This window comes from Manis pentadactyla, chromosome 5 (assembly GCF_030020395.1).
Source record: "Manis pentadactyla isolate mManPen7 chromosome 5, mManPen7.hap1, whole genome shotgun sequence".
Lineage (NCBI taxonomy): Eukaryota > Metazoa > Chordata > Mammalia > Pholidota > Manidae > Manis > Manis pentadactyla.
The window spans coordinates 74,345,535-74,366,046 of record NC_080023.1 but is presented as its reverse complement, the minus strand read 5'-3'; the positions used below and the strand labels follow the sequence as shown (position 1 = coordinate 74,366,046).

At 39.6% G+C, this 20,512-nt stretch overlaps 1 protein-coding gene across 4 annotated transcripts in view; it reads left to right on the top strand.

The window, feature by feature from the left end:
- Positions 1 to 17,871, top strand: part of GPRIN3 (GPRIN family member 3) — a 70,288-nt gene extending 52,417 nt beyond the window's left edge. For all 4 annotated transcript variants that reach the window (XM_036922100.2, XM_036922096.2, XM_036922097.2 and 1 more), the window contains one exon: positions 6,785 to 17,871. In XM_036922100.2, the coding sequence (XP_036777995.2) occupies positions 6,910 to 9,261 (2,352 nt within the window). In that variant the 5' untranslated portion in view covers positions 6,785 to 6,909 and the 3' untranslated portion in view covers positions 9,262 to 17,871. The remainder of the gene's footprint in view (positions 1 to 6,784) is intronic.
- Positions 17,872 to 20,512: the final 2,641 nt, after the last annotated feature.

Sequence of the window (20,512 nt, the reverse complement as noted above, 5' to 3'; positions counted from 1 at the left end):
CCCCTTATTGTCTGGGGAAGCTTCTTGCCCAGGTCATTGAGCTTTTGCCTCCATCAAAAATGCCCCATCTCTCCCCCGTGTAAGATCGGTTAACCGCATGGACTCTGGAGCCAGAGGGTCTGGATTTAAATCTGATCTCTGCCATTTCCTGCTTGTGTGGCTTTGCCTCAGTTTCCAGATCTGCCAAGTGGACCTCATAATAGGTCCACCCTCCCAGAGTTACTCAAAGGATTTAATAAGTTCACATGCAGAACAGTGTCTGGAATATAGAAAACAATAAATAAATGCTTGCTCTGCCTTGTGATCCTAATCTGTTGTGAATTTAGAAGCTGTCTGTTCAAATTCTATTTGACAAAAGAGGGAGAATATACTTGGGGTCTGTGTGCTCCTTAAAAACCCTTTTCACTTCTTAATTTTTGTCCAGTCCTGCTTACAGTGGAATTTAGTGAGATAACAAATGCTGCATTTGTGTCTCTGGAACAATGTTGAACAAAAGAACTGGATAGGGAGAGGGCTGCATGCCGCTGGTTTCTCATGAGCCTTTATGGAAGTGGCCGTGATGACTGCCAAGTCCACAGGACGCTGCTCGTGATGCTAAGCAAAGCAGCCACCTTTTCTCTTCAGCCATTCTGGTTTTCTTAAGATGCAGTTAGAAGGGAGGAACCTTTTTTTTTTTTTTTTTGCTTTTTTTTCTATTAATGTACCATTTATATAGTGTTATGTTGGTTTCAAATATACAGCACAGTGGCTCAACAGTTCCCCATACTATTAAATCCTCACCCCCTCTAGTGCAGCCACTATCTGTCAACATAGAAAGATGTTACAGAATCATTGGCTGTATTCTCTAGGCTGTTCTACTGTCCCTGTGACCAACTTATATTGTGATTGTGAATTACTGTGCCCCTACCCCCTTCTTCCTCCTGCCCACCCTCGAGAGGAACCAATTTTTTCAGCTAGTATCTTTGAAGTGCATTTGAGGCAGCTGTTAGGGAAAGTGAGGGTATGATCTTTTTTTATAGAAATAAAGAACTGCTTTTCCTAGCCTGTGGGTGTTCCCTGGGATTGAATCATCTCTCCTTAAAACTGCACTGGCAGGATCTGCTGGGTTCAGAATGCAAATGATCTAGGCAAAGGTTCACAATTAAAGGGAGCAGATAAAATCAAATTGAAAAAGATGCCAGATGACTTTTTTTTACCCTTTATCCTTTTGTTAAAGATTAATAGTCTCTTGCCTCTTGCCTCGTTCTCTAAGGGTCTTTGCATCATCCATCTGAAGACTAAAGGCTGCTGTCAGATGGCCAGAGACAGATATCACAGAGGTCCCTGTAACACTTGCTTAATGTCACTAAAGAGATGGGATGGCATCCTAGAGCCCTTATTCTAGCAATGTTGCAGTTCTGAAGTGGGCAAAGATCATTGCTGCCACAGGATTATCAGTGACCTGCAGTATATCAGCATCCTGCTGGGCCAGAACTGCCAAGCCTCTCTCCATACTTTCTAATGCTCTTGCCAGTGCCTGTCTTATTAAGCGTGGGCATCTGTTATGAAAACAGGCAGCATGGCATAGTAGTGGAACCCACCATTTTCAGAATGAGCAGTGGCTATGTTAGCTTTCAACAAGCCAGGCTTTTTATAAAGTGACTGGTTATAAATGTCCTTACAGTTGGTGTTAATGCCATCCACGCTGCCCTTGAGTTGCAAGCCACTTGCAAAAAAATGCTTCCTTGTCTCTATGTATACACACACACACACATATAGCTATAGGTATATAGCTATATATACACATTTACATATATAGTTTTTATATTTTAAAATATATTAAAAATTTATATATAAAATATCATATTTATTATAACACATATTGTTTTAAATTTCTCCTTCCTCTCCACTTTCTTTCCAGAGCCACCGATAATAAGAAAGCAGCATACAAGGGAACCAGGCATTAGCATCCACTAGAATTCAGTTCAACAGGAATTATAGGTATTCAGCTTTGAGTAGGTTACTTAACTTCTGGGCCTCAGTTTCGTTCCCTGTAAAAGGTGGATAATGTTTACCCAGCAGACTTGCTGCATTGCAAGAACAAGGCTTTAAACCTTTGCTCATGATTTTAAGGGCAGAAGTGCCAAATAAACCTGCTATCATAAGCCTAGTTGCCATCAAACTTAAAGACAAACTTGCTTAGAGATACCATTAGCTTCTGTGTGATTCATGACCGATTCGGAGAGAATCAATAATGAAGCTACATAGAGCCTTACAAGAAAATCCACATTCACCAGTGCAGAGACAGACTCCCTCCCTGACCAAACTTTGATCAGGTTCCTCCAAGCCCTGTTCTCGACTAGGCCTCAATCTTGGGTTTCCATGTCTGTCCCTACGTAGTTCAGTTTTGGCAGGAGTCTCACTAAGCCAGTTTAGAAAGAACCCTCCCACCCTTAATATCTGATTACCCCCAACAGCCAATCAAATCCTTCATTTCCCATCACCCTCCAACCTGGCCTGACTTCAGCATGAGTCTCCATAGCTCTGATGTCTCCATCCACCAATGCCAGCCCCTAACATGCAACTTGGTTATAAATCCCCACTTGTCCTAGCTGTATTTGGCATTGAAATTGAACTTGATCTTTCTCCTCTACTGTAATAGTCTTGACACCTATCATAGTAGTCCTGAATAAAGTCTTCCTTACCATTTAACATGTGTCAAAATAACTTTTTCTTTAACACAGATTAAAGCTTAAATACTGAGGTTTTTTAAAGAGACTAACACAGGTGCTTAATATGTGTGAAATAGCTGTTTTTCAAAATGCTAAACATCCCATCCTCACAAATTGCCTCCAATGAGGCAATACCAGTATCCTCAATTTATAGATTACATGGGTGCCCTGAGAGGTTAAGTTACTTGTCAAAGCACACAGAGCTAGAGCTAGCTCAGCAGAACTGCTATTCTAATCCAGGGATTCTGGCCCCAGGGTCCATGTTTTTTGAACGCCATACCGAACTGCACTCAAAGGGCTAAAAATAAGGTTGTGAAATCTACTCTTGTCAGCGCTCTTAGAAAAAGTTCTCAAATTTAGCTGTGCACGGGAGCAAGTAAATCATGTAAAAGAGTAAAATAGGGTAGGTAAGGAATTGGCCACCATGAGTCCCTGGCTACAAAGGGTGCTGGCCCTCATCAGCACCATCTTGTGGTTGTTATCTGTAAATGCATACCTTCTAAGATTTTAGAGAAGCAAGAGAGAAATCTGGAACATTATGAAAGATCTCCATTCAAAAGACAAAGAAAGAGAAAGGATGGGGGGAGAGGTAATGAGAGAAGGGAAGGAGGGAAAAGGAAGGGAATGGAAAACTTCAAGACACAAACATGCATCCTTGCAGAAGGGATTCATTTCAGTCTGGGGGCCACCTTTTGCAACCTCATTTTTAGAGATTATTAAATCTTATCATAATGGATTCTGACATATTAAAGACATATACTCGGGACTAAACCACTAAGTAATTATGCTATTAAAGTTTCCTATTTGTCTAACCTCTTGGAGACTGTAGATTTCTGCTATTTGGTTGGAGAGGGGAAGGGGACATGGAGAAAGAGGGTTGTTTCAGAGTTTAGGAAGCCTCTCCTTGTCTCATAGGGATGCTATGACAATTATATTAGCAGAGATGTTTGAGAGTAGTGTTGATTTTCTATCTACCCATGAATCAAGAGATTTCAAATTACGGGTATTAGCCAAGCAATCCGGACTTTTCTTCTTGATTCCTGAATTGATGGATAATTTAACCTCTATTAACAAAGCAAGCAAAAGAAAACATCCTTTCAAAGGTAAACTAGTACAGTCAGCTAGCTAGCTATGGGAAATGGAAGTAAATGCAGTAACTTCTGAGAGTTTTATGACATCTCTCACCTTTTTCTAAGTCTACCTTCAGTTGCTGAACTTTGAGTTGTTCATATTTCACAGCCCTCTTTGGCAAACCAGATTTCTTGGCTCCAGCCATATAACACAAGAGATGCTCTGAGCTCCTGGCTTTATGAGGCCTTCCAGCTTTTTGTAGTGGGTGTCCAATGTGCTTGGTTTAATTGTCTAAACCTGGGTTGCAGATACGTAATGTTTCATAAGTTACAACCATTTTGTTACTTCCAAAAATAGCATTCTAATTGTGTTTTCATTAGTATTTCATGCCGTGGGTTAAAAACTTCCTATTATTTTGAAGTTTCGCAAGGCTTTAATAATGGCTACTTTGGAGGGAAACAGGATCAGTTAACACTCATGCAGAAGGCCCTGTCCTGTGGGGTGAGCAGAAAAGAATCAATATGCTTGCTCCCTTCCCTCCTGGAGCTTTAAGTACTTTTGGAGAAACAAGGCATTTCACAAGTAACAAAGGTAGGAAAACTGCACAAAAAGCACAATGCAAAGGACACAGATGACCATAGCTGTAGGATTTTAAAAAAGAGGAAAAGAAACTTCCCAACTTGAAGTCTTTAGCGGCCTTAAATGAGATAGTGGTGCTTTGAAGAATAGGTAGACTGTTCTGAGGAGGATGGCGAATGGGAGGAAAGATATAAAAAAGATGCAAATAGAAAGAGGGAAAGATGGGTTTGAAGCACGGTAAGGGCAATAGAAAACTCCAGTAAGGAAGAAATAGAATATACACCCGGGGAAGTGGTTTGAATGAACAGAAAGCAGTAAAGAGCAAGGATGAGAATATTCAGCCCATTAATATGTATAATGAAATTAGAAGGAAGAGCTGATTTGGGGGAGAAGATGAGTTGATTTTTTTGTTAGGTTTCATGTGATAGCAGATCAGTGATAACACTGAACCAAAATATGAAATAATGTATTTTTTTTAAACTGGGCTCAACCAGATTCTCCTTTCCTTATGTTGAGCTGTTAGATGCTGAGTTAGGATTGTGCTATTTAACTTATTAGCTATCACATGCAATGAAGTAGGATCCTTGTGTTTTGGTACTTAGAAATCATGTAATTCACTTTGCCAGTGAGTTTGTTTGGGGTCCAGAAAGATTAAGTGAGGTTGCAGAGCCTATTGGTGATAGAGATAACATTAAAACACAGTCATCCATTAATTTCTGAACCATTGCTTTAACCACATCACCTAGTGTCTGGTTATACTTTTTAAAATTCAGATCAACTTTTTTAAATTAAGTATTTTCCCACCTTTGAATGCCTCCATCTCTCTTTCCCTGTCTCCAGCTCATCATACTCCCTCTATTTAACATCTAATATGTCTCATTCTGAATATTATTAGAATTATATAGTCATATACAAACATATTTGTACACACACACCCACATGCATATGTAGAGTTTTAGGTCATTGTTTTACAAAAGTGAAAATGCATATACCCTTCTGTACCTTGCTTTTCTCATTCAACCACACCTTGGGGAAACCCCTCCCAAATGAAGTTATAGCCTAATTAAATGCTTCTTTTAATGGTTTCATTATGTTGTACAGTAGAGATATGTAATGATTTATTCTACTCTTTCCCCATATACATGGAGGTCAGTTTGTTTACAGTTATTTTGCTTCTACAAATAGTCCTTCAATAAACATACTTGTATCTATATCTATATATGGCAGATATTTTATTTCTGTTGATAGGGTTGGGATCACTGGGTCAAGGAGATGTATATTTCTGGCTTTAAAACCTAAAACTGCTACCCTAAGAAAGCTATAATACACATTTGCACGTACAGTTAATAAAAATACTTACTTTCACTAGGTATCCTCAGGCCATAGTGTTGTCACTTTTTTTTTTAGTTTTTGCAAGTGCAAATATTGTAAAATAAAATCTCATTCTTTATTTGCACTTCTTTGACTACAAATGAATTTGATCATAAGCTTGTTGGCTATTGGATTTCCTGTCTTGCAAGGTACATTTTCATGTTCTTTATCCATTTTTTGCCAATGAACCATTTTGTCTCCTTGTAAATTTTTGAGAGCTTCTGCTTTATTATAGATATTTTTCCCTGTTCTCTATGGTTGGAAACATTTTTTTTCAACTCTATTGTATTTTTTATAGTATCTTTGGCCATGCCAAACGTTTGCATTTTATCCTGCCATCTGGTTGTATGTTTTTTCTCAGAGTTCCTATATTCTCTGCTTTGCCAAAAGAGGCCCACCCTACTTGTCCCTAGATTATCCTATGGTTCCTAGATTTTCTTACAGGATTTATTTATTTAATTAATTTACATTTTAACATTTAATCCATCTAAATCCATCTAGGATTTATTTTTGGAGATGGGATAAGACAAAGATATAGTTTTCTTTCCTTCCAGATGAATAAACAGTTTTCCACCCCCTTATATTACATAATCTACCCTTTTGCCCCTAAATTGAAATGGCTCTCTTGTCATATATTAAATCTTCATTTATATGTGGCTCTATTTCTAGGTATTCTAATTCATGTATCTTTGTAGGCCTGTTTCAGTACTTACTGGTTTGATAACAGTAGCTTCACAGGATTTTCTGGTATCTGGTAAATCAGGTTACACAAATGACTTTTGGGGTACTTTTCAAATGCTTAGGTAACTACATTAAAAACCTATTTGCTTGACGGCAGTGGGATGCAAGCAGAAACTAATGTATCAAAATAATATTTGTATAATTAAAATATTTTTTCTAAAATCTTTCTTCCCAAGATCTATTTTTATATCAACAGATATGGGAGGAAGAGGTTTAATGTGCTTGTAAGATCTTTTACAAATGACAGTTTGGTGTATTTTCAATCCTTAACTGCTGTGCAGTAGTAATGGTACTCTTTCCTTGATTTTCAGATTGGCCCTTCAGAGGAGTCACTGCTGACTGCATTTTCATGCTAACAACTGTAGAGCTAACAACTGTTTCCCAGTAGGAGCATTGATCAGGGGAGAGCTCTGAGGTTTTCTTGAAGAGAAATTCCATGGGGACTGTACCTGACCTTCTGAGATCGACGAAGACTTCTCTGATCACAGCTTCTGGAAAAGAAGAGGATCTAGGAGAGGTGCGGGCTGCCTCACCTCAGCCTCAGCCAGCCCTCCTGTGTAAGAACACCAATGGCCTTTCTGGTCCTTCTGCAGCACCAGACCTCAGCCCCAGGGCAGCTGCTGAGGCCCTGATGCAGGCCTGTGAGCATGAGACCACCCAGCCAGACATGTCTTCTCCTGGCATTCTCAATGAGGTGGAAAAAGTGTCTCCCACATGCAACTCTCCTGGCAATACCCAGCTGCCAGGGAGCAGCCAGCCGGGAGCGCCAGCCCTGTGTTCTACAGCAGGAAAGGATCTCATCCGTGACACAGTCACAATGCCAGCCAGCCATCACGCCCACCGGGCCTCCCCAGATGTCTGGCCCTGCGCCAGCCTCTCCTCAGAACCAGAAGCTAGCCTGGTGAAGTCACAGAGAACCTCAGATAAAGAGCGACCTGAGACGTCAGGTTGTCCTACAGGAGGCACCTGGGATAGCAGCAGAGATCCAGTGTCCTGTGATTTTCCTTGTCCAGAGACAACCCAGGAAATGGTGCAAACTGTAAATGCAGCCACAGGAGTGGCCGGTCATGCCTCCTCTCCCATAGGTGGACCTGAAGGGGAAAGGCAGGGAGGCATTTACAACTCCCAGACAAGGTCCTGTGACTCTCCAGCAAGAGAAGGTGGATGTTCAGAGGACAAACAGCGCTCCGCCACTGCCCCAGACACCCAGACCGTGACTTCTGTGACACAGCAAGCAAACCCCTTCGCTAGCAAAGTTTTGACGTTTCCTCCAGAGCCGGAGAAGGTGCTGCTACCAGCCCAGCCTCAGGTGTCCAGGTTCAAGGAAGCAAGTACAATGACCAGCCAAGCTACCGGTGACATCAAGGAAATTCCCAGGAGGGCTCAGCAGGATGCAGAGGTGCAGGCCGTGGCAAGTGTGGAAAGCAGGTCCGTCTCCACCAGCCCCAGCATCCTCACTGCATTCTTAAAGGAAATCCCTGCTCCTGAGCATTTCGAACAAGAGCAGCTGCATGTCATTTGCCCTGGCAGTGGCAGTGGGGACCACAAATTGAAACTGTCTGACAACACCCTGTTCTCCCAGGAGGTGGGGCAGTGCCCTGGCATCATGCCAGTTGTGCACATCCAGGCAGCCACAGGTATTCCCACAGCTTCCCAGGGAGAAAGTAAATCGGTGAGCCTACCAGGTGAGGTCCTTAAAGCCTCATCAACTAATGTGGCATCCAGCAGTGCACAGGATACATATGCAGATGGGAAGTCAGCAGGAACGACTCCAGCAGGGCAAGAGCCCAGCTCTAAAGAGCTTTCAGGTACTGGTCCTAGCTCCATGAAAGTCAGCCCCCTTAACCAGATTTCTACCAGGGCAGGAAGTCAAGCTGAGACAAGTCATGGGTCAGGGAAATTTGAAATCAAGCCATCTGAGTTTGCAGTGAAGCCCATTGATGGACACAAAACAGACTCAGACTGCAAACTCTCAGACTCCTGCAGTCACATGGGCAAAGCTGACCAGTCTGGCAGCTCAGATACCGCTAATAAATTAGGTGATGCAAGAGAGAAGCCTGCATCTCCCCAGACAGTGGAAAAACAAGAATCTAGGGGCACCCACGTCCTTGATGTGAGGGCAAGGGCAGAGGCCAAAAACCTCTTGCTCAATCCTAAGTCTCAAGAAAGTGGAGGCACAGAATCAGCTGCCAGTCGCACTCCCTCCCCGGTTAGAAAGAACCAGGAGGGCAGCACAGAGGAAAATAGGCAGAGCAAGACAGCCACGAGCCTGAGCCTGCCATCCGAGTCTGTGGGCGACTCCAGTCCGAGTTCTGGGAAGAGGACCCCCTCTCGCTTGGCCAAAGCCAGCCCGCGCCGGGCCAGCCGGGTCAGCGAGTTCCTCAAGGAGCAGAAGTTAAACGTGACGGCAGCTGCTGCTCAGGTGGGACTCACTCCAGGGGAGAAGAAAAAGCAGCTTGGCGCCGACTCCAGGCTGCAGCTGAAGCAGTCCAGGCGCGTCAGGGACGTTGTGTGGGATGAGCAGGGCATGACCTGGGAAGTGTATGGTGCTTCCCTGGACCCAGAGTCCCTGGGTGTCGCCATCCAGAACCATTTACAAAGACAAATCAGGGAACACGAGAAATTAATCAAAGCTCAAAGCAGCCAGACCCGCAGGTCCATCTCCTCAGATACTTCCTCCAACCGAAAGCTGAAAGGGAGGCAGCACGGTGTTTTCCAGGCCATGCTGCAGAACTTCCGGCGCCCCAGCTGCTGTGTGCGCCCTGCGCCTTCCTCGGTGTTGGACTGACAGGGAGCATTTCTGGGAGCCGTTGTGTGCACCTAACGGTGTTCCCAAGTGTCTGTCTGTGTCAAGGCTTGCGTAGCTTTTTCTGAGCGTCCAGGAAGAGAAAGCGAGTATTAACAGTAGCGAGTTCCTGTTGAGAATTGTTGGGTCCTCTGACTGGGGTTCCATAAGTGAAAATGTAATTTTATTACAAAAGAAAGAACAAGAGAAAAGAAACAAGCTTCTTAATTAAGAGGAAATAATATTCACTGGGTTTTTAAATAAGACGTTGCTTGTAGAACTAGCATTACCGTTATACATATGTCATTTTGTACTATTACTCCCTCAATTTATCACACTGGTATTTCCACTAAAATCTCGGCTTTATATTAAAAACAGCAAAAACACTATTAGCAAAAACACTGTTATACTTTCTAGTTCTAGTGCAATAAGAATGCTGTTACCACATTAAACTTAAGTAGGTAATGAGAACTTCAATGTAAAAAATTGAAACAAATTTTACCCTTTCCTAGACCAGATGACATTAAGTAAAAGTATTTAAATGCATAAAATACCAATTGTTAATTAATATTTATAAACATCTGCAGATAACCATTTTTATAAACTGTGTTATACCAGTTCATAAATGTCAGAAAGTTATATTAGAATTAGCTAAGCTTTTGAATATGAATACTGCCCACATAAAATATGAATTAATGTACAGATTTTCCTGCACTGAAGGCAGAATATATCTCTGATTCTGACAAGATTAGATTCATCTTTCATTACCCTAGAGGAAGTACATGCAACTGAATTCTTTAAAAGAGTCAAATTATTGATAATACCAAATTGTGTGTTCTAGAGGTGTTCTCCAAAAACATTCTTCTGAGAATGTTAAGGTTCTGGTAAGGAATTATAAACAATTGATTACCAAACACTTTTTTTTCTATATTAAAAAGAGAAAGCCTCCTGAGTAACACAAACAATATGTTTAATTTCCACTCCTGTGAACAGGATGCAGTTTGTGTTTTTCTTTGGATTTGGTTCAGTGGCTTCTAATAGAAAGTTAGTCAACACCAAATGGAACAAAGCTTCCTTAGTTTTTGTATGTTGACTAATATCATTTAATTGCTTAGGTTTCTAATCTGCAGTGAAAAGGTAACCTCTGCAAACTTGATTTTAAGAGAAGTGCCATCCTATTTCATCCTTCAAGCCCAATAACAGAAGAGGCCTCTTCTGAAACAGTTTTGACCTTTGGGTGGGCCATGGTTCTTGAGAACATAGACACCTGCTTGAGCTCAGCGCTCACCTGTCTCCAGAGGAAGAGTATGTCCCTGAGACCCGGGAGTGTCTTACAGGGCACTGGCCTGGGAGGAACGGCAGTGGCTTGAGAGGTGAGGTAGTGTGGAACTGGGGAGTAGCTAGGAACCTGGGAAGTCAGCCCCTCCTAGATTCACTGTAGGGACAGTGCTGGTCTCCATTTTACATTTAGGAAATCAGATTGTTAGATGTCAGGGGGGCACTCGCTGGATGGCCCCTCTGAGCTAATTCTCCTTGAGCTGGAAAATAGTGTCTGTCCACGTATCCTCTCTCCAGAGACTCATAAATGCCATTTGTGCTGTGAACTCACAATCTCTGTTTTAGTTGTTGTTTTTTTTAAATTCTTCTGCAGATTCTGAATATATGGGGGGAAATCGTACCTGAACTTTAACACCCCAAGCTACCCTGAGCACAGCCTAAATTGGCAAATAGCCATTGATTTCTTTCAAAGCAATTGGACTATGTTTGAAGCCTGCGCAAGTCGCAGCCTTCTCGGAGTCTGAGAATGGTAATCACAATTGTTGTAGTTGGAACAGACAATTTTTTTAGTAAGTTACATTTTTCAGGTTCCTTACCAATTGGCCTCTATTAAGGATACTATTTAAAGTAGAAATTACCATCAAAACAGCAAGCAAACCACTATTAATGATTTGAGATGTAGTCTAAAACCCTCTCTTCTGGCCTTCAGCACCCATTTGTATCAGTGTCCTGTCACTTCCGTGGGAGATGCCTTTGCCAGACTGGCTTTCGCCCTCCCTCTCTCACTGGCTGCCTCCCTCACTCATTGGCATACGTGCCGTGTATACACACAGAACAGCCTGTGTACACAGTAGCAGCTGTCAACAGTACCAACTCCAGATGGATGGGCCCCAGGTAATCCTCTGCCATGAAGTGGCTGGAACAGGCCGTTCCTGCATTAAAATAGAAGAAAAGGAAGAATTCGGCATCTAGGAATAGTATTTATTTTCATGAGTTTGGAGAAACCACATGATTTATAAATAGTTCAATGAAGCAGAGGCCTCAGAGTTGTAGGCATTTGTTGCACATTAAATAAACAAATTAATAAAAATCACATTAATCAAAGCTGAATTTGGTGGTGTAGTTGGGTCTCCCCAGGTAAGACTCCGTGTTTGATGTGGTAACTTTACGTTGTTTTCTTTGGTGCTGGAACTAACCTTTACTTTTTAGTCTTTGATTCTTCACTTTTCAACTTCTACCACTCTCGAGGGATTGTCAGAATAGTACAAAATACTATATATAGTACATAATACTATATAATAGTACAAATTATACCGAATAGTACAAAAGAGTTCTTTTGTGGCTTATTGAATCTTATAGAAGGAACAGCTTTTCAAAATAGTAACAGAAGTATATCATCAAATGGATCAATAAGACAGGATGTCATTCAAGACAGCAGTATTTTTGCCTAATGATGCCCCAAGAACTCCCACCGTAAAACCTTGACTTGAAAAATGTCCTTCACTTCAATCTGTGACTCTGTACAGACATTCAGTCCCTCCTTTGTGACCCCTTAGGTTCACTCACCAAATGAAGTTGCAGAAGAATTCTCATGGCAGACCCTTGGAACTGGTCCGGCTGCTCTTTATCTTCCAGCATGACATACACTGGGTTGAAAGTTGTTTGTTTTTGCCTCTTCTTTCTTTTCAATATGTTTTATTCCCTTTTAATGCATTTTCATTGTGGAAATATTTTATTAAGTAAATAAATAGAAAATATTTCTAAAACCACTAGTAAGAGATGTGTAGATATCTGGAAGATAATGACACATTTAAAATGTTAAGATGCTATCTGGCTTACCCTGTGAATATTAGAATTTTTAGTTTAAATACTGATTTTTCTGTTTTAATTACCATAAGAAAAGTGTCATCACTTTAGCCACCATATGTTTATCTTCAGTACTTTTCTAATTATCTCTTTCTCGGTTATTGGCTCTGATGCCACACCACAGCCCAACTACTTTACATATAGTAAAATCCTAATTAACCTTATGGTGTTTTTGGATCAGTAGCATAAGGTGAAAACATTTTGTTTGGTCAAAGTTAACCAGAAACCTTTTTGTTTTTATCCAAAATGAGACATTTATACAACATATTAGCATGTTTTCCTCCTTGACAAGTTCAGCTCTATTTAATTTGATTTTTTATGATTTTTCAGTCTTTAGACTTGTCTGATATTCATTATTTTGAATACCAGTGTTCTTCATGTAATAGGTTAAATATCAAAATTAAAATAGACTGGGCTGGATAGGCATGCATATCTTATACTCTAGAGGTTGAATTTTGTAACCAAATCTTTAATAGGAGCTTGCCCATCTTAAAGTAGAAAGCTGAAGAGGAAAGTGGCTCTTGATTGCATCCCAGAGTATTTGTTATTGTTCCTAGTGTATTCTAATGTTATTCCTCTCATTTCTGAGAGTTCCTATCATCCTGGGAATACCTGTATATACCACATGAAGAATATGTTGTAACTTTCAGCTTTGTTTACAGAGGGTACATGTGAGTATGCTGTTCATGTAAATGGTTTGGGCTTCACTGTGTCTACTCTGTTACTGTTCCGCTGCCAAAATGTGAGCAATTGTCTTCTATTCCTCCTACATATTGTGCAAGTGTTAAAAAATGTGTCCATTTCTAGTACCATATAGTTCACCACATCCCTTGTCTACTTTTTAAAAATGAGCATAAAGAAAAATAGTATATTAAGATAAGGTTTGCATATATGTATATGTGTTTGTACTGAAATTTGGGCACTAGCAGCCTTTTATGGGCCTCTACCCACCTGATTTCTTCATTGTCTATAATGCTGCCATGGAGATAACACTGTTTACTCTCCTGCTTTGTCCTAAGTGGTATTTGAGAAATGAGGCCTGTGAATTTCCCTTTGTGATAATAATACAGTGAACTCAGCAGTATCTTGGCTACATTAGCTGACCATCTTGTTCCCCACCCCTGCTTTGTCTACACAGTGAGTCAAAAGTCTTGTCCATGTCTGCTTCAGTATTTGCTATCGTATATTCACATCAGAGCATTTTGTTTCCTGTTAACAATGTTCTTTGATGCCTTGTGTGGCCCTTTTGGTTGAATCTCTCCAAATGTGGGTCAGCTACTGCCACCTGGCAAATGACAGGTGATAGGCCAAATCTCCTGTCCATCCTTGTAACTATATCCTTCTTAATGAAATTCTGCAACTGGCTGAGTAATTATAAATGTTATCTGTGCAGACACTTGGGCTTAAGGATGTCTACAAAATGTTAGGAATTTTTGAAAAAGGGGAAGAAAATAGTCTTGTCAATATGGGACCAGATTTCCATGAACTTTATCCTACTCTTGGGGGAAAAAAATTGTTCCTTGGCTACAGAAATCAAATACACTTGATTTGCAATGTCCAAGGACATGAATGAAGATGGATTGAGGTGGAAAAATTCTGTCTCACAAGTAATCAGTGACATCTGCCAGAGGTCATTACAGCTACTTTTAACTGTGAACATTCACCAGCTAAACTACTCACTTGCCACAACCAAATAACCTCTCTCAAAGTAAATCCAATACATCTGTATATATGTGTAGATAGAACCAACAAAAAGTCTGAAAAAGTACTGTTGGCTATTAGGTAAATCAAGGCAATGCTGATAACAATAAAGGACATTTAAATAACCATGGGCCTTGGTGAAATGACTGTGGAGCCCAGAATGGTGCAACAAGATGTCATTCACAAGTCTGGTGTTTTTCCTAAGACCCAGATATCTCAGATACTCATCACGAGAATAAAGACTGTTGAAAATGAAGTTAAAGCCAAGCAATAATGTGCCAAACAGAGGCAGTTATACCAGCAAATGCATCTATTATGGGCACACCATTGTATAGCATGGTTTGCTCCATGAAGACTAACTGTAACCAAATGATATAATAAGAGCGGCATGATTTCTGCTTTCTTGCTGGAAAAAACTTGTGTAGAAGCTCCATAAAGAGCTGCAGCACTAGTGAGCATTAGTAGGAATGTGCTTAACATCTCTGTCTGAATGCTAACCAAGACAGAAAAGGAGTCAGAAAGTCTTGCTAACTCAGAACTCAAGACCGCTCGAACAGGAAACATGGTTGGAATGGAGGGGTTAAACCTTGAAAATTACTCTTCCTGGACAGGAGCATGTAGAAAAGCAATTCAATTAACTCCGCCTGAGGGATTACCAGCCTTAGCTATGAAAAATGGGTTCCCAAATGTAAAATAACTAAAACATGAGTACTCATCGAAAGGGGCCTCAAATAAGGCCTTACACAAAATGATGTTCCAAATGTGAGTTCCTAAAAACTAATTCTTCATCGAGTGTCTTTTTGGGCTCAAACTCAAAATCAATTGACTGCAAAACAGTAAGAATGAAAAATCACATATTTTACACTTCAGAAAAATACACTGAGTAGCAGCCAGCATAGTGATAATTACAATGAGAGATACCCTAGTGACTGAAGTGTATTAAGGAGAATTAAATGGGAGAGAAATGCTAACTTCTTTCTCGATCTTAAGATGTGGGAATGTCATCCACTTATTTCTGGAGTAAAAATTACAGCTTGCTTTTTGACATTGCTGCCAGCATTACTCTTTGTTACTTTCAAAATTAAGTGTCTATTCTTCAGCAAAACTTTTAAGCAGTTAAGCAGATTTTTCTGATTTATATCATTGCTTTTAATATATGAAGACTACATACAGAGAAAACTATATTGAAAGACTAGGAGAGGATTCGTGATTTTAGTTTAGACTCCTTAGCATTTATTTTAGACTACATCTCTGAGTAAATTATTTTTCATAATGTTTTCCACTGTGTCTTAAAATGATATTAGTAAATTAGGAGATTTCAGTATTACAGTCATACTCCTTAATCCCCAGGGGAGAGGAGAGACTAATTCTTATTTTAAGAGCATCTGGAGAGACCTTTCACTGAGGTCAAGAAAGGCAACAGAGCCTGAAAACTCAAGAGCAAAATATACTCAACAATTACTAAATTTCTAAATGTATTTATCTCTGCTGTACTAACACATGAACAATATGTTGTGCATAATACTGTAGTTGGTTGTGGTCTGTCAGTATATTCTGTAAGTGTGTACAGTCTGTGAGTGGTTGGTTTTCTATTTTTATGTGTAGAAAAAATATGCTGTATCCCATTTTAAGACCAAGTTCTGTCATCAGGTAGGCACATATGAAAATGAATAAAGCCAATGGAAGTGTGCATGTGTATTCAGTACCAGGATTTGTCCTTTCATTTTTGAAGGTCAGAAAGGGCTGTTGTTTTTTTTAATCATCCAAGAATAGGTAACATAACTATCACAAAAGCTGAGTATAATAATCAGTACATTGGCATGTTACTAAATATGCCAGGGCTAATTAACCATGCCATTAGTCACAGGTAAGGTCAGTTCTTTGACCACCAGGATGATTTACATTCCTCACACATCCTCTCTGTGTTAAGTGTGTGACTAGAATGTACATACTATGGGTGTGATTGTGTACATACCTTGTATGAATTATCTAAATCCTCAAAGAAGTTACAGGAAAGCAGGAAGATGAAACAGTTGTTCAAAAGCCTCAAAAGGGCTATTCGATGTGTGTTTTCATTTCTACACATAAAAATGTATACATAACTGTACATAGCTTACCCACATATATATGCACACATAAATGCATTGTATTCATACTGGTATATTTAAGTCATTATATACAACTAATTGAAAACTGCATATTTCCATGACTATTCTGTTTTACGTACATTAATATTGGACTATATGCTCCCCATTAAATGGAGTTACTCCCTAGTAGCAGATTTGGTGCTTAGGAAAGACTAGTCCCACTGGACCACAAAAATCCAGTTAGCACCTTACTAAGGCATAAACTGGTACCCGAGCAGCTTCAGAGGTCTAATGCTGTTCCTTAAGCACCTAATTTTACATCTGGAAGTGACACTGGGGAAACCAACTACGTTTTGTAGACTCCAGTTGTACATTTATTAGTGTGTTTATTTGCACAGGCTGATAAAAGCCCATGTTTTTTGGAGGTATATTCAAAATAATATAGATTTCAGAAGAATGTATGTATAATCACTCAAAGTGGGAAATGATTGCAGGCATTCTTCTGACATCAGCAAAACAATGTTTAGCAACACCAAAGAGATGTCAAAAGAGCAAAAACTTATTAAAAGTTACAGATGTTGTTGGTGGGATAATAGGATATGAGCCATTGGGAGTTCCTTAAGGAGGATTCAGATTGGTATTATTGGTAACAGGTAATACTATGTGGACTAGATAACAAGACATTAGTCAGCAAATGTCCACACTGGACAACATCTGCCAACTTGCCACAGTTCCCACCGGTGAATTGATGTTGAGTTTCTCTTGTCTCTTCTAAAAGGAAATTTTCCATTAGAGATCAAAAGGTCTGATCTAGTTGCTAAAACCTAACATGATTTGACTCCAATTCCTTGACACTAAAAATGGTGTTGGCTGCATATTAGGTTGAAAATATGAATGGAAATACCACAATTGTCCATTAATAGAGAATTCTTTGCAGCAAAGTGCAAATGTAACCACTTCTCAGTAGAAAGGTTAATAATGCCATTTAATATATTCATGTTTGAGAGAATGAATGTGCCATCTTTGTATGTTAGATAAAAATGAAAGGCCAGTCAACCATAAGAACACTACAATTACAGCTGTAACTGCTTGTGTTTTTTAACTACTAAAAATATATTTATAAGAGTATCATACCTGAAATCTTGATGCTGATCAATATTTACTCTTGTTTGAAAGATGTATTTATGTGATCGTTGTGAAAGATGTGTATTAATTTAAACGCCACTCAGAAGAATTAAAGATGTTGATGTGAGAATCACTTGTGTGTCAAATACCCAGCTGAGAGAGACCAAGAGTGTAGTGAAGTCTTAAATCGCTGAAGAAACAGTAATATTCAAAATGAAATTTCATTTATGAATGTAGCAATATTAGAATCTAAAGTTACATCTTTTCATGATATCTATATACAAAGGTCATAAAATGGTTTATTCAAGAAAGTCCTCAATATGCGGAAATTGACTTACCAATGAAAACTCATTTCCTAGGAAAAAAGATGAAATGTTATGATCTATGTAAGGATAGATCAAGATCTTGGAATTACATATCCACCCTCATTTTGGACTTGATATTTGAATGGATAAATCAATGAAATTCCACTGATGACTTAGTTTTACTCTCAAAAAATTTTCAGTTATGTTTTTTTGCATTTCATTTTCCATAATAAATATAATGTAGGTTAAAATGTACTGTCTCTTTGTTTGTCATTGTTGTTACTTTTGCTACTGCTGTCAAAATTGATTTTTTTAGCCCTGGATGTTTAGAATCAGTTCCTTTTCAGTGTGACACCCTTCTGCAAGGAACTGTAGTGGGGCTGTAAGTATTTACAATGATAGTTTTTTTCCCTTTCATTAAAATAGAATTGCCATAGTATCAGAAGCAGTAGTTTGCTCTTCATGGCACAGCAGTGTGTGTGTGTGTGTGTGTGTGTGTGTGTGTGTGTGTGTGTGTGTGTGTGCATGTACTTTTGCTCTTCGTGAGAATGATGAGAGTATGGCATTCAGAGAAAACAGGATAGGGTAGGGGTACTGAGCACAACTACTCTTGTGCAGCATGGACCACCTATGTTCAAGCTTACATCATCTCATGTCCAAGACTTAGCTGCCTCTTGCCCAGGGCCTTCCAGGTGTGTGCTATGTAATTCCAGCCTCTCCACCTGCTCCTAGGTACATAAGTCAGGATCCTGCAGTCTAGGTTCCAAGAAGGAGATAGAAAGTCCAGCTATGTCTCCAACCCAGCTTAACCATTAATAAAACACACTGTAATTGGATCCCTTTTTGTCCCCCTCAAATCTGTCTTCAGTTCATCAAGGAACTGTAGAGTGGGAGAGGCACAAAATTTATGAACCCCAACTCAAAAAAACTATTCAGTGAATTTTCTGTGAACTTTGGACAGTGATTGTTTCAAAACTTCCAAGGACCATACTATCCTGTCTCTCCAACTACTCTGTGCATATAGATGAACACTATTTTGGCCTAAAATGGTGTCCTAGACTTCATTATCTAACTCTTCTGGTACATAGACATTCATTCTTGGCAAAATTAAACTTCACAAGTTTCCAGAGATATAAATGCATCTGTGGAGAAGTTAGACCATGCAAGGATCCTCAGGGGCTGAGATGGTTTGACTTATGCCTAAAGTTGTTGATGTCCCAGCATTTGTCTCAGAGGTGCCTTTCCATCCAACTGTTCTCACCCATCCACTTCTTTAATGTTGAGTAATGAACATTAAGAGCAGCCTTGTTAGCATAATTGTGAACTCTAAATACCTCATGTTTCTTGTGAAGATCTGCCTTCTGTAAACCACGTGGGATCACTTTCCGTCTTCCACACATTCTTAGTGAACTCATGAATACCGACCATTGTTTAATGCTCCTCAACACCGTCTTAGACTATCAGTGAGCTAATTTATCAAGTTCTATAATCTTTAGACCCTTAGATCTATCTTAATATTCTGCAGCCAGTTTTTCTAAATCATAGAGGACTAACAGTCAAAACTCAAGACTGTCAGGTGAAGGCTGAGAGTGCTCAAAGATGTTTCTGGTGGGAGCATTGGCAGCTCAGGGATAAAATTTCCCTGCCTCATTTTCATTATTCCCACCTGACACCTCTCAATCTAACTTCTCAGGAAACTTGTCCTGCCATTCAAAAAAAAAAAAGCTATGCAGAATATCACTGTCCTATCAATATTATAGGAGTGTAGGTACAAGATAAGATTTCTTAAAGGGCTGGAAAGTATATGCTTGTTACCTATCTTCTCTTTTTTTCTTTTGTTTCATTGGTCTTTCTGTTTTTTTTTTTTTTGAGAGGGCACCTCTCATATATATTGATCAAATGGTTGTTAACAACAATAAAATTCTGTATAGGGGACTCAATGCATAATCATTAACCAACCCCAAGCCTAATTCTCAACAGTCTCCAATCTTCTGAAACATAACAAACAGGTTCTTACATGGTGAATAAGTTCTTACATAGTGAATAAGTTCTTACATGGTGAACAGTGCAAGGGCAGTCATATCACAGAAACTTTCGGTTTTGATCACGCATCATGAACTATAAACAATCAAATCAGATATGATTATTCATTTGATTTTTATACTTGATTTATATGTGAATCCCACATTTCTCCCTTATGTTTTTTTAATAAAATGCTGAAGTGGTAGGTAGATGCAAAATAAAGATAGAAAACATAATTTAGTGCTGTAAGAGGGCAAATGTAGATCATCAGGTCTGTGCCTATAGACTATTAATCCAAGCTAGACAAGGGCAACAAAACATCCATGGATGCAGAAGATTTCTCTCAAAACAGGGGGGTGAGGTTCTAAGCCTCACCTCTGTTGATCCCCAATTTCTCACCTGATGGCCCCCCTGTGACTGTGCCTGTCTTAAGTTGTTCCTCCCTTGAGAAATGTTACCCATCTCTGGCTAACCAGCTGCCTTCCGGGACCATACAGGGAAATGCAAAGTTGGTAAGTGAGAGAAAAGCAATATTCTTTGAAAAGGTTAGCTTTTTACTTCTTTGCAGATTTATGCCCTGTGGCTTCTATGCCCAGCATTTGTCTTGAGGTATCTTTACCACTTGGAAGAATTATGATACTTGGTAATTTTCTATATGAGGCACGAATTCTACTAAAGGGTTCAATTAAGAAGGAAGATGAAAAGCTATAGAAGTAGCAGATGGAAGAAAACATGGGAAGATTGATTATTTCTTTGACATAACTTCTTGTAGAGTAACATAAGCATGTATAGGTTTTAACAAACTACTAATTAAATTGCGTACACACATTAACAGAATAGGAATACAGGTACATAACAAAAGCAGACCTA